The sequence below is a fragment of the Jaculus jaculus genome, chromosome 13 (assembly GCF_020740685.1).
Source record: "Jaculus jaculus isolate mJacJac1 chromosome 13, mJacJac1.mat.Y.cur, whole genome shotgun sequence".
Classification (NCBI taxonomy): Eukaryota; Metazoa; Chordata; class Mammalia; order Rodentia; family Dipodidae; genus Jaculus; species Jaculus jaculus.
The window spans coordinates 33,422,987-33,437,135 of record NC_059114.1 but is presented as its reverse complement, the minus strand read 5'-3'; the positions used below and the strand labels follow the sequence as shown (position 1 = coordinate 33,437,135).

General features: G+C 40.7%; 1 protein-coding gene across 1 annotated transcript in view; it reads left to right on the top strand.

Annotated features, from left to right (window-relative positions):
* Positions 1-9,815, top strand: part of Slc26a2 (solute carrier family 26 member 2) — a 43,233-nt gene extending 33,418 nt beyond the window's left edge. The window contains exons 2-4 of the mRNA XM_004664768.2: positions 1,674-1,834; positions 3,424-4,132; positions 6,869-9,815. Coding sequence (XP_004664825.2) covers positions 3,449-4,132; positions 6,869-8,389 — 2,205 coding nt within the window. The 5' untranslated portion in view covers positions 1,674-1,834; positions 3,424-3,448 and the 3' untranslated portion in view covers positions 8,390-9,815. The remainder of the gene's footprint in view (positions 1-1,673; positions 1,835-3,423; positions 4,133-6,868) is intronic.
* Positions 9,816-14,149: the final 4,334 nt, after the last annotated feature.

Genomic DNA, 14,149 nt, shown 5'->3' with positions numbered 1-14,149 from the left:
TTTGCAGTGGCTGGTGGCCCTGGTGCTCCCATTCTCCCCCCCCCCCCTCTCTCTAGGCCTCTTTCTCTCTCTGTCTGTTGCTCTCAAATAAATAAATAAAAATAAACAGAAAAAACTAAAAAAAAATAAAGAAAATGCCTACTATGCCTTTGGAGTGAAATGCTTCTCCTTCTATAACCTGTATTATTATGTTTGATCTTTTCATAGTGTCCCAAATATCTTGAAATTCCCATTCATACTTTCCTACTAGTTTGTCTTTCTCTTTGTTGGACTGTGTTAGATCGGCCACCTGGTCTTCTAGTTTAGACATTCTGTCTTCTTCATCCATTCTACTGGTGAGATTTTCTACAGAGTTCATTTGCAGTGACTGGAGGCCCTGGCATGCCCATTCTCTATTTCCTCTCTCTATCTCTCTGCTTGCAAATAAATAAATTAAAATTTAAAAGTATGGTGGCACATACCTTTAATCCCAGAACTCAGTAGGCAGAGGTAGGAGGATCACCATGAGTTCAGGGCCACCCTATGATTACATAGTGAATTCCAGGTCAGCCTGGGCCAGAGTGAGACCCTACCTTGAAAAACAAAAGAATTAATTCATTAATTAAAGTAGGCCATTACCTTTTGGGATGGCGTAAGGTCTCACCTATGCTGAGTGTCCACCTAGGTTTCTCTTTATTGTGCTCTGGGCTTGGGTAGGCTGGCTGGGCTTATGGATCTGCTGTTCCAACCAGCTGTGCAGATGCTGTGTGGGTGTGGGGGGAGTGGTTCTCCCATGGTTGCTGGTGCTGGAAGTTGTGGGAGGGGAGACTGTGGAGGGAGCTGCTCATCTGGTCCCCGCTATCTTCTCCTTCGGGTTTCTTGATTTTGTGGGGAGGCTGGTATGAGTGCAAAATCCCTTCACTGTGGTTCTTCTTCTGTGGTTTAGGCAGGGCATGTGGGCTAGGAGACTGGGACTACAAGAGCAGTGGCAAAAGCTGATTCTTCCTGCTTGTGTGGTTGCTAAAAGCTCTGGGTCTCTCCTGTGGTTGATAATTCTGTATGCATCCCATTTTGGTAGAAGAGTGTATTGTGGTGTTTTTCTGTTCATTTCCACCCCCATGCTGCTTTGGTATGGCTACTACCATCTTAACCAGAAGCCAAGTTTTTTTTTAATTTAATTTCTTTGGAATTTGGGTAATATCTGTTGCACTGTCTTTGAATTCATTGATTCTTTCTTTGGCTTTGTCAGATTAACTGGACAGTCACAGGGGCTCTTCATTTGAATTTTGAGGTTTTTCTTGTTTTTAGTGTTTCTATATTATTCTTTCTTAGTTTTGCATTTCTCTGTTATACTTGCCTAGTATTCATCTTTATTTATTTTTCCTTCTCAGCAGCCATAGATGTCAATATTTGGATTTGGTCAGGCTTTTTTTTTTCTTTTTGAAAAATTGTTTTTAGCTGTTTATTTGAGAGAAATTAAATGAAAGAATGAATGAGAATATGGGCATGCCAAGACCTTCTGCCACTGCAAACAAACCAAATGTACACGCCACTTTGTTTATCTCGATTATGTGGGTATTGGGGAATTGAACCTGGCCTGTCAGGCTTTATAAGCAAGCCCTTTAACTACCTAGCCATCTTTCCAGCCCACTTGTTTTTCTTCTTTTCTAATGCTTCTTTTTTCTTATTTTAAGTTTGGAAAAGCCTCTTATCCCAGAAGTCACAAAGAGCTGCCCCAAAATGGAAATGTGGTCAAGCTAGCTCAAGGAGGCAGAAAGTGAGAAGATAGTCACAGTCTGTATCGAGGAACAAGGAGCTGCTTGGCATATCTACAAATCTGAAAGACTTACTCAGGGTAAGTAGTCATTGAAATCATTTTTTATCCCCTTCTTCACTGCACAAGACCATCAAAATAACTATTACTTTACTCTTGGTCATCGTAAATAAAATAAACATGGGTGACATATATATATTGCACTCTTGAATAGGTCACGAATTTTTACATTGTGGCACTTTGGTAATGTTAGGTTTATAGACCCTCACAAGGGTCCATTTTTTTTCTGTCAATTCTAAAATCAAAACCTTCCTGAGTTCTTTGTCTAGTTTATCTCTATCTGGCCACAATCACAACTTGTTTATTTCTTCCTTTATTCAAACACCTGTGTAAGCCTGCTATGTCAGTGTTCATGATCACGGTGAGAAAGATGTTATGTCCTTTTGTACAGGAGCTGAAGAGTTTCCTGCTTGACTAACACAGAATGTGGTTAGTACTATAGTGCAGGTGTAAAACACCATGGAACAGAGGATGTAGTGATGGATTTGGACTAGAGGATATTGGTTAATGCTGTGTAGTAATGTTAGCATTTCAACTGTGTTTCTTTTTTTTTAATTTTTAAAAATTTTTTATTTATTTATTTGAGAGCGACAGACACAGAGAGAAAGACAGATAGAGGGAGAGAGAAAGAATGGGTGCGCCAGGGCTTCCAGCCTCTGCAAACGAACTCCAGATGCATGCACCCCCTTGTGCATCTGGCTAACGTGGGACCTGGGGAACCGAGCCTCGAACCGGGGTCCTTAGGCTTCACAGGCAAGCGCTTAACTGCTAAACCATCTCTCCAGCCCTCAACTGTGTTTCTAAAAGTGATTAAGATCTTGATGGCCATTGTAAGCATACAGCTTATGCAAAGGAACTAATTTGTGAGGTAGTTACTGAACAATTCATACTTTTCCCCTTTGAGAACTTGGCTCTTTTCCTTTTTTATTCCTGTTATGCCTGCCTTCTTATTTTTTTAAATTTTTTATTTATTTATAAGCAGAGAGAAGGGGGAAAGAGAGAATGGGTGTTCCAGGGCCTCCTGCCATTGCAAACGATCTCCAGATACATGTGCCACTTTGTGTATCTGGCTTTGGGGTACTGGGTACTTGAACCCAGGACATCAGGCACGCTAGCACCTTTAACTGCTGAGCCATCTCTCCAGCCCCCTGTTCCTTTTTTTGTTTTGGTTTTTTGAGGTAGGGTCTCACTCTAGCTCAGGCTGACCTAGAATTCACTATGTAGTCTCAGGGTGGCCTTGAACTCACAGCGATCCTCTTACCTCTGCCTCTGGGTGCTGGGATTATTCACACATAGGTAGCATATGGAAAGGAGGAGACAGGATGCCCTGATACCTCTTCTGGAGAAATATCTTGAGGAGAGCTACAGAAGATATGGAGAAGAATCCTCAGTGGTTTATACTTTGGGGAGGTCATGAGCCGACCAATGATTTCATTTAACTTTGCTATTTATGGTTGTTGACTTTTCTCCCCACTTCCTCCCTTGACCAAGACAAATGAGGCTCATTTAAGGAAAGTAGACATATAAAATGCCTGCCCCTGAGCAGAATTCATCTTTGTGAACACTGAGAATTACTTTATAAATCAACATATATATTTTCTTTGTGGTAGGAACTAAAGCCATCTATCTCCAGAAATGTCATCAGAAAATAAAGACCAAAATGACCTTTCAGCAGAAGGAAACATCAGTCTGCCACCTGACATTCCCCTGGAGGCTCAAAAGGAAACAAGTACTGACTTCAAGCAATTTGAGACCAATGATCAATGCAAACCTTATCATAGGATCCATGTGGAACTTCAAGAGAAATCAAAACCTAGCATCAAGCAGTTTGCCATCAGAAAGCTAAAGAGTTGTCAGTGTAGCCCAACCAAGGCCAAAAATATGATTTTGGGTTTCTTTCCTGTTCTGCAATGGCTCCCAAAATATGATCTAAAGAAAAACCTTTTAGGAGATATGATGTCTGGTTTGATTGTGGGCATATTACTGGTGCCCCAGTCTATTGCTTATTCTCTGTTGGCCGGCCAAGAACCTATCTATGGTCTATACACATCTTTTTTTGCCAGTATCATCTATTTCCTATTTGGTACCTCCCGTCACATCTCTGTGGGCATTTTTGGAGTACTGTGCCTTATGATTGGTGAGGTAGTTGACCGAGAACTGCACAAAGCAGGCTATGATACTGCTGATATTTCACCTTCTTTAGGAATAGTTTCAAATGGAAGCACACTAGTCAACCACACATTAGACAGGATTTGTGACAAAAGTTGCTATGCAATTAAAATTGGCAGCACTGTGACCTTCATGGCTGGAATTTATCAGGTAAGAAAATGAAGCAGGGGTCAGGGGAGATGACTCAGTGGGCAAGAGCACTAGCTGCTCAAACATGATGGTATGCACACCTGTAACCCTAGTCCTGTGGGAAGCAGAGACTGGAAAATCAGCATTGCTAGGGCCCTGCAGGTCAGCATCCAGTCTGACCAAAAATGTCAGCTTCAGGTTTATGGAGAGAGACTGTCACATGGATTAACCAAAGGGGTGGGAGAAGAGGAGAACACAATGTTTTTCTCTGACTTCTGTATGCATGTGCATAGTGTGCATGCATCTACACACATAAAGAAACGAACAATTGGCAGTACCTGGCAAAAGTAATCACTGTAGATGGGATCTCAAATCTGTAAACAATTCTTAATGTATTCTAATAATTAAAGCCATCATTTAGAAAAAATAACTAAATAAAAATTTTAAAAGAGGAAAACTCAAGCCGGGCATGGTGGCATACACCTTTAATCCCAGCACTTGGGAGGCAGAGGTAGGAGGATTGCTGTGAGTTTGAGGCCACCCTGAGACTACATAGTGAATTCCAGGTCAGCCTGAGCTAGAGTGAGACCCTACCTCACTCTTAAAAAAAAAAAAAAAAAAAAAAAGAAAGAAAGAAAGAAAGGAAAGAAAGAAAGAAAAGAAAAGTCTGTTACTTACTGAGTGCTCAGAGTATATAAATGATGGTAGAGCCAAAATTAAAACCTCCCAATCCACAGGTAAGAAAAAAACTGGTTTCCTTTCCTAATTCTAGGTTGCTCTTATGTAATGAATTTAAAGACAGCCAGATCATTATTTTATTTATTTATTTTTTTTTTGGTTTTTTGAGGTAGGGTCTTACTCTAGCCTAGGCTGACCTGGAATTCACTATGTAATCTCAGGATGGCCTCAAACTCACAGTGATCTTCCTACTTCTGCCTCCCTGGTGCAGGGATTACAGGTGTGTGCCACCATGCCCACTAGATTTTACATATTTTATTGTAAAAATTTAGATCAGAAAGTGTCATCGGACTACATGGTAGCACTCTTTAATTTTATATATCATGAAATACTGGGTTTTCTTGAGATTATGTGTGCCTGATTATTGGCAATCAGCATGAATAGTCAAGCAAGAGAACAATAAATGGTGGTAGGGAGAGAGGCAGTACAAGAGTTCTTCAAATTACTAATGTCTCCTACCATTAGAATAACAGCCTCAATGAGTGACTCTTACTAAAAGTAGTACTTTTAAGGTCTGGGGAGAAGGCTCAGTGGTTAAAGGGATTTGCTTGCAAAGCTTGCAAGCCAGGGTTCAGTTCCCCATCCACCCACATAAAGCCAGACAGATATTCCATTGCAATGGCGTGCGACAATACATACATACAAGTAGTTCTGTTGGATTATTGGAGAGAGTGGGGAAGCTGAGGACCATCATTTCATATTGCCAGCTAAGAGAAAGAATTAATAATTAAGTTCTTCTCCTTGAGAGTCTTAGAACCTACTAATGTGCTGTTATGATCTTGCTCCTGCCATGTAGCATCCAGGAATTAGTCCCACCATTGAACCTGTTCTCTGTTGCAGGCACTTGGGACCAATAAGGGAAGAAGAGTAGTTCTCTTTATTTGGCGCTTGGATGAGGTGGGGAGGCAGAGGGAAAGTGGTATTCTCCCTAGATAGAGTCTACTTTTCTTTTTTCTTAATGTGCCTCCTCACCAAGCTGAGAAGAGGTTATGGAATTCTGGAGAACCGGGAAGAGAAAAGATATATATTTTTTCAAGGTAAAGTCTCACTCTAGCTCAGGCTGACCTGGATTTCACTATGTAGTCTCAGGGTGGCCTTGAACCCATGGTGATCCTTCTACCTACCTCTGCCTCCTGAGTGCTGGGATTAAAGGCATGTGCCTCCATGCCCAGATAAACGGTATCTTTTTATTTTTTATTATTATTATTTTTGTTTGTTTCTGAGGTAGTGTTTCATACTAGCTCACGCTGACCTGGAATTCACTATGTAGTCTCAGGGTGGCCTCAAATTCATGACAGTCCTCCTACCTCTGCCTCCCAAGTGCTGGGGTTAAAGGCGTGTGCCACCACACTCAGCTTATTTATTTTTAAGAGGAGAGAGAAAGAATCAGAGAGAGGGAGAGAATTGGCATGCCAGGCACTTCAGCTTCTGTGAACAAACTCCAAAAATGTGCACCCCCTTCTGCTCTTATGCAACATTGCATGCTTGCATCACTGTATATCTGGCTACATGGGACCTGAAGATTTGAACAAGAGTTCTTAGGTTTCACAGGCTCTTGCCTTAACCACTAAGCCATCTGTCCAGCCCCCTTATTCTAGGCTGACCTGGAATTTACTATGTAGAATCAGGTTGGTCTTGACCTCACACAGTGATTCTCCTATCTCTGCCTCCAAAGTGCTGGGATTAAAGATGTGTGCCACCATGCCTGGCTGAAAGATGTGTTTTTTTTTTTTTTCTTACAGAGCTTGTGTTTTATTTTGTAAACAATATTTTACTATTTATTTGAGAGAGAGAATGGGTGTGCCAGGGTCTCCTTCCACTATAAAGAAACTACGGATGCATGCACCACCTTGTGCATCTGGCTTTATGTGGGTCTTAGGGAATCAAACCTAGGTTACTTGGTTTTGCAGGCTCTGTCTTTAGACCCAGTACTGAAGGGGATAAAAAAGGTCAGGGGTATTAATAAAACTGAGTATTTTCTATACCTATTTAACACTTGCATATCCTTTTTTTTTTCAGGTGGCAATGGGCTTCTTTCAAGTGGGCTTTATTTCTGTCTACCTCTCAGATGCCTTGCTGAGTGGGTTTGTCACAGGTTCCTCCTTCACCATTCTTACATCTCAGGCCAAGTATCTCCTTGGGCTCAGTCTTCCTCGCAGTAATGGAGTGGGCTCACTCATCTCTACCTGGATACATATCTTCAGAAACATCCATAAAACTAACTTCTGTGATCTCATCACCAGCTTTTTGTGTCTTCTGGTCCTTGTGCCAACCAAAGAATTCAATGAGTATTTCAAGTCTAAGCTCAAGGCACCAGTGCCAACTGAACTCATTGTTGTTGTGGCAGCCACATTAGCCTCTCATTTTGGAAAACTGAATGAGAATTACAATTCCAGTATTTCTGGACATATTCCCACTGGATTCATGCCACCCAAAGCGCCAGACTGGAATCTAATTCCTAATGTGGCTGTGGATGCAATAGCTATTTCTATCATTGGTTTTGCTATCACTGTATCACTTTCTGAGATGTTTGCCAAGAAACATGGCTATACAGTCAAAGCAAATCAGGAAATGTATGCCATTGGCTTTTGCAATATTATACCGTCCTTCTTCCACTGCATCACTACTAGTGCAGCTCTTGCAAAGACATTGGTTAAAGAATCAACAGGCTGCCAAACTCAGCTTTCAGCTGTGGTAACAGCCCTTGTTCTTCTATTAGTTCTCCTGATCATAGCACCTTTATTCTTTTCCCTTCAGAAATGTGTCCTTAGTGTGATCACTATTGTAAATCTCCGAGGTGCCTTTTGCAAATTTAGAGATCTGCCCAAGATGTGGAGGCTTAGCAAAATGGACACAGTTACCTGGTTTGTTACTATGTTTTCCTCTGCACTGATAAGCACTGAAATAGGCTTGCTTATTGGGGTTTGTTTTTCTATGTTTTGTGTCATTATCCGTACTCAGAAGCCAAAGATTTCATTGCTTGGCTTGGTGGAAGAGTCTGAAATCTTTGAATCCCTATCTGCTTACAAGAACCTTCAGACTAAGCCAGGAATCAAGATTTTCCGCTTTGTAGCGCCTCTCTACTATATAAACAAAGAATGCTTTAAATCTGCTTTATACCAAAAAACTTTAAACCCAGTTTTAGTAAAAGCAGCTCAGAAGAAGGCAGCAAAGAGAAAACTTAGAGAGGAAACAGTGACTTTTAGTGAGATTCAGAATGAAGTTTCGGTGCAACTTTCCCATGATCCTTTGGAGCTGCATACTATAGTTATTGACTGCAGCACAATACAATTTTTAGATACAGCAGGTATCCACACACTGAAAGAAGTTCGTAGGGATTATGAAGCCATTGATATCCGGGTTCTACTGGCTCAGTGCAATCCCTCTGTAAGAGATTCCTTGACCAGAGGAGAATATTGCAAAAAGGAAGAAGAAAACCTTCTCTTCTTTAGTGTGTCTGAAGCAGTAGCTTTTGCAGAAGAATTTCAAAACCAAAAAAGAGTTTGTGTTCTCAATGGGTTGAGTCCTTCTGGTGATTGAGATGGAGGCAAGAAGAGGAAGATCTAATCAAAAGGTTAAAATTTCAATGTGCAGCATTTTCCACTTGAAAACTAGAAAATGGGGCACATTTGAAATTAATTTTTTCTTTGAAGCTAATGGCCTTTTAATATGCTTAAGTGCAGTAGAGCTTAGAGTTGGACCTCTGTCAAAAAGAAGAAAATGTGTTTTCCAACTTTCATGCAGGTATGAAGTATTTGGGAGGTACAATAAATACTGAATTCAGTGGTAATTACCACCTTGCTTTAGGGATTATTCCTCTGGACTCAGTCCTCCAGGAGGTAAAGGGGTGAAATTGCAGTAGAAATACTTGGGCCTTTGCATGGCTCTGGAGAGGGAAAGAAAGAAGGCAGGAAAATGTCCATACTCTTCTTGCACCAGCAGAGTACGAGGCTTGTGAAGCCTGAGGTCCTAGCTAAATGAGTTTCTTCTTACTGGTGCTTCTCTATTCCCAGTCTTAGGATCCCTGGCTTATGGTGGAAGGGACCATCCTCCTGTCCTTAAGATAGTAACTGTGAGCACAGTCTCAATGGGAGTATGGCAGCTTTTTGGAATCCTGATAGCAAGCCTGACATTATACACAACACCTTTTGTAAACATTTGATGCTTTCATCATGCATTTTTATTTAGAATAAGTAAGCAAATAGTTCTTCAAAATCAGAAAAAAGAAGTGGGAATCCTTTTTATTTCTATGACCTCTGTCCTTGTTTGTGAGGTTGTATCTTCATTAAGCCCTGTTTTAGCTTTCAGTTGTGCTGTTGTCAACACATGAACTGTCTTAAAGTGGTATTTCTGAACATCAGTGACAGTCATGCCAGACAAAGCAGAATGCTGACCTGGAAGTTTTTTACAGCATTTTAAATGGGTCCGTGGCAAACTGTCAAGACATTTCAAAAAAGAATGGCTAACAGTTTCCCTTAAGGATTGTGTCCTCACCCCTCCCTGCCCCTGTCATTTTAGTAAGGATCTTCTAGTGACTGGCAGTCTTTCTTAAATAAAAGCTTATACTGTTTATGGAAAAGAATGTATTAACATGATAATTGGGGCTGGAGAGATGGCTTAGCAGTTAAGGAAGGCACTTGCCTGTGAAGCCTAAGGATCTAGGTTCGATTCCCCAATACCCAAGTAAGCCAGATGCATAAGATGGTGCATGCATCTGAAACTCGTTTGCAGTGGGTGGAGGCCCTGGTGTGCCTATTTTCTCACTCTCCCTCTCTAAAATAAATGAATGAATGAAAATGATAATTGATAGATGTTTTCATGAAAAGTAAAAGTGTGTGACATTGAAACTTACAATTCTATATCTGGACCTTGAAAGACAAGGAAAAAAAAAACCAGAGTATTCAAAATTAGGGAAAGAGGATAAATTCATGTGAGATAAAAACATTTAGTCAAGTCTTAAACAAAAGAGCCAGGCGTGGTGGTGCACACCTTTAATCCTAGCACTCGAGAGGCAGAGGAGGAGGACTGCCATGAGTTCGAGGCCACCCTGAGACTCCGTAGTGAATTCCAGGTCAGCCTGGGCTAGAGTGAGATCCTACCACGAAAAACCAAAATAAATAAATAGTGATTGCCAGCCAGATGTGGTGGTGCACACCTTTAATCCCAGACAGAGGTAGGAGGATAATCAGTGAGTTCAAGGCCACCCTGAGACTATACAGTGAATTCCAGGTCAGCCTGGGCCAGAGGGAGACCCTACCTTGAAAAGTGGTTGCCAAAGTATCAAACAAATATTAACCTGTTCTTACATTCTCAACAGTATCTCAATATTTATGAGAAGCAAACCCTGCATAGGGCACTTACTGAGGTGGAATGCTTTTAAACATTTTATTTAAAGGGTATCTGTGTGTGTATTTAAAATTTAGCTTTCTTGTTCTTTCCATAGACTACCAGTATTTTTTTTATTAGTAGAGCATACCATTTGATTATGTAATAAATACCATTCCAAGAAAGTAGTTGCTGTGTAAAAAATCATAATAAAATAAAATCTGGGTTTCTTTTCTTTAAGGTGATTATATAATTAAATATATCACTGATTGTTTTTTTAAATTTTGAGGCAAGGTATCTATCTAGCCCAGGCTGATTTGGAGCTCACTATCTAGCCTAGGTTGGCCTTGAACTCCTAGCCTTTTGAGTGCTGGCATTATACCAGGAGCCATGATGCCTGGCCTTGTCTTGAATTTGACATCCCTCTTAAACCCACTCCTAGAATTTCAGAAATGTTAAATGTTGTTTATGTTAATTTTTTCTAATGTTTACCTTTTATTTCTAGTTTCATGAATAATAATTTTAAAACCATAGTACTTGAGTTAAAACCAAAAAAAAAAAAAAAAAAAGAACTTGGAAAATCTGCCCAGCATGGTAGCATATGCCTTTAATCCCAGCACTCAGGAGGCAAAGTTAGGAGGATTGCTGTGAGTTTGAGAGCAGCCTGGGACTACAGAATGAGTTCCAGGTCAGTATGGGCTAGAGTGAGACCCTACCTCAAAAAAAAAAAAAAAAAAAGGAAAATCTTTTTAGGGTAGATTAAAGGATTTGCCCCTTATCTGACATATCAGTGGATAGACCCCATAGTTCGGATCTGTCCCGCCCAAACAAAAGATCCTGCTTTGATAGCCATTTTAAAGATTTCATCCTCCCTGCTTGGGTGGAGGTCTGTCTGGAGTCATTTACTATTTCAGTCCATCTTTTCACTGAGGTTCTACTGCTGAGTGAAGCTTCCATCCCCAGTACAAGTTTTTGCTGACATTTAAAGGAATCCAACCTAGAACCAAAGCTTAATTCACCATCACCACTAACAAAAAAATATATCCCTAATGTATCATTTGTTTCTGGGTATTTTAAACATATTGATACAAAATTATCTGCTTATTTTGTCTAAAACATCTTATTACTGCTTGATAATTTTTAAACTCTAAATATATCAGAATATTTTAATATGGTTATAATTTGTACTTTGTTGAGATGGGGACTTAATATATCCCAGGCTGGCCTTACATTCCCTCTGTAGCCAAGGATGACCTTAACCTTCTGATTCTCCTGCCTCCATCAACTTAATGCTGGGATTATAGGTTTTCACCACCATACCTGGTTTATGTGGTGCTGGGGATGTAACTCAAGACGTATTGCATATTGGTAGGCAAGATTTCTTCTAACTGAATTGCATCCTCAACCTAGTGTCAACCTCTTAATACTTAAGGCTCTTGGAACTTCTAATTTAAAATTGTTATAAACAGAGGCAGCCAGGGGTGGTGGCACACACCTTTAATTCCAGCACGTGGGAGGTAGAAGTAGGAGGATCACCATGAGTTCAAGACCACCCTGAGAGTACATAGTGAATTCCGGTCAGCCTGGACTAGAGTGCGACTCTACCTTGAAAAATCAAAAGAAAAATTGCTATAAGCAGAGGGATAGAGTATGTCAGTGCACAAGTAGATATGCTGCGCAAAGACACGCTAAGAGGAATGAATGACAGATCACTGAAAACACTATCTGACTAGGAAGAGAGAAAAGTAAGATACCCAGCTGAATAGTATCCAGTCCTAGCACCCCACACAATAAGATGAGGATTAAGAAGCACACTTTCAAGACCAGAGTTAGAACCAGATTCTTTTTCTAGAAAAGGAGAGTCACATGTTCACCAAAGCTCCAAGGACCAAAGGAAAACAAAATATGATTAATCTGACATAGTTTTTGTTTATTTTGATTTTTACTTATTTGGGTGAGAGAAAAGAGTATGGGCATGCCAACACCTCTTGCCTTTGCCAAAAAACTCTACATGCATGTGCCACTTTGTGCATCTGGTTTTATGCGGGTGCTGGGGAATCAAACCCAGGCCATCAGGCTTTGTAACCAAGTTCTTTTAACCATTGAGCCATCTCCCCACCCCCAACCTAGCTTTTAATAGTGGACAGTGATGTCAAAATTTGTTATTAAATTTAGTGTGACAAGTGTTGAACTTTAAAAATGTATGGGGAGGGCTGAAGAGATGGCTTAGTGGTTAAGGTGTTTCACGTAAGCCAAATGTACATGGGGCACATGCATCTGGAGTTTGCAGTGGCTGGATGCCCTGGTGTGCCCATTCTCTCTCTCTTTCTCACTACCTGTTTCTCTCTCAAATAAATAAATAATGTATGGGAAGCTGAGGTTAAAGGTGCATGCTTGTAAAGTGGGGTAGAGTGAGAAAAACAAACAAACAAACAAAAAGAAACTTCATTCTTGCTGGTGCAGATTCAATTCCCAAGTACCCACATAAAGCCAGAGGCACAAAGTATCTGGAATTTGCCTAGTGTGCCCCTTCTCTCTGTCTTTCTCATTACCAATAAAAATATTTTTTAAAAGATTAAAAATGTATGGTGTGGCTGTAGAGATGGCTTAGCAGTTAAGGCACTTGCCTTCAAAGCCAAAGGACTCAGGTTCAATTCCCCAGGACCCACATAAGCCAGATGCACAAGGTGGCACATGCATCTAGAGTTTGTTTGCAGTAGTTGAAGCCCTTGGTGCTCACTCACTGTATATGTGCCTCTTTCCCAAGTATTTTTTTTTTAAGTTTAAAAAAATGTATGGGAGTATTAGATGAGTTCATTATACTAGTCTAAAATACTACATCCTATCCAGACCAGTAATTTTTTGCAAGAGTGTCTTCTGAGTAGTTTTTCATTAAGAATACATTGTCAGGGTTAGCCCTGATTATAATATTAATTAAGAAAAGTGATGCAGTACATTTCTTGTGATCTTGAGTCTTCTAAGTTTCAATGATGATTTTAGCTCTGACCCTCTATTAATGTTCTCAGTGAAATGTTTTCCTTTATGTATTGATAGAAATGAGTTGATGGTTCTCTCTGCAGAAACAGACTACTTCAGATATTCCTGAGTATACATCTAGGAGTCAGGGACCCTGGGCCTGGTGCTGGTACTGTGGCTTTGGTACTAAAAAGGTGATACATTGGGACACTTAAAAGAAGTGCCTTGTGGTAAATGTTTGATCAGAGGCCTAAGCAGGTGTCAGTGATGCCCTACTTGATTCAAGGAAAGAAGATTCCACAGAAAAATAGAGAAAGTCCAGTTGACAGACTTCAGAATTTTGCTTAATTTTTTTGGTCTTTCAAGGTAGGGTCTCACTCTAGCCCAGGCAGACCTGGAATTCACTATGTAGTCTCAGGGTGGCCTTGAACTCACGGTGATCCTCCTACTTCTGTCTCTCGAATGCTGGGATCAAAGGCATGTGCCACCATGCTCGGCAATTATTCTATTTTTTAGTGTCCCCCACACACACACCCACGTGCCTTGCCCTGTAATCATTTCTTTATTGTAGTGATGTCTTAATTTATGGGGAGAGGCAATGTCTCTGCAAAATGTCCCAACTTGTGGCTCTAACACTCTTTCCACCTCCTCTTCTGCAAAATTCCCTAAGCCATGTTGGGTGCGTTTTAAGTGATATGTTTTCAATGATGGGCTCTTAAAAGCCTCTGGATCTCTGCTTTGGTAGGTGTTGAGTGTCGTCAGTGTCTATCTCCTTCACCCTTGTGCTGATATCAGGTTCACAGAGAAAGCAGCACTTTGCTCATTTCCCCAATTCCTCTGTGGGTTCAGCTGGGGCCGTGGTGGAGTGTGCTGGGTTATCTCCTCAGGTCCCATTCCCATCTGAAAAAGAGAAGCATTTAGTCCCAGCACTCACAAGGCTGAGGCAGGAGGATTACAGTGAGTTGCAGTCTGAGCTACAATTAGACATAACCTCAAATC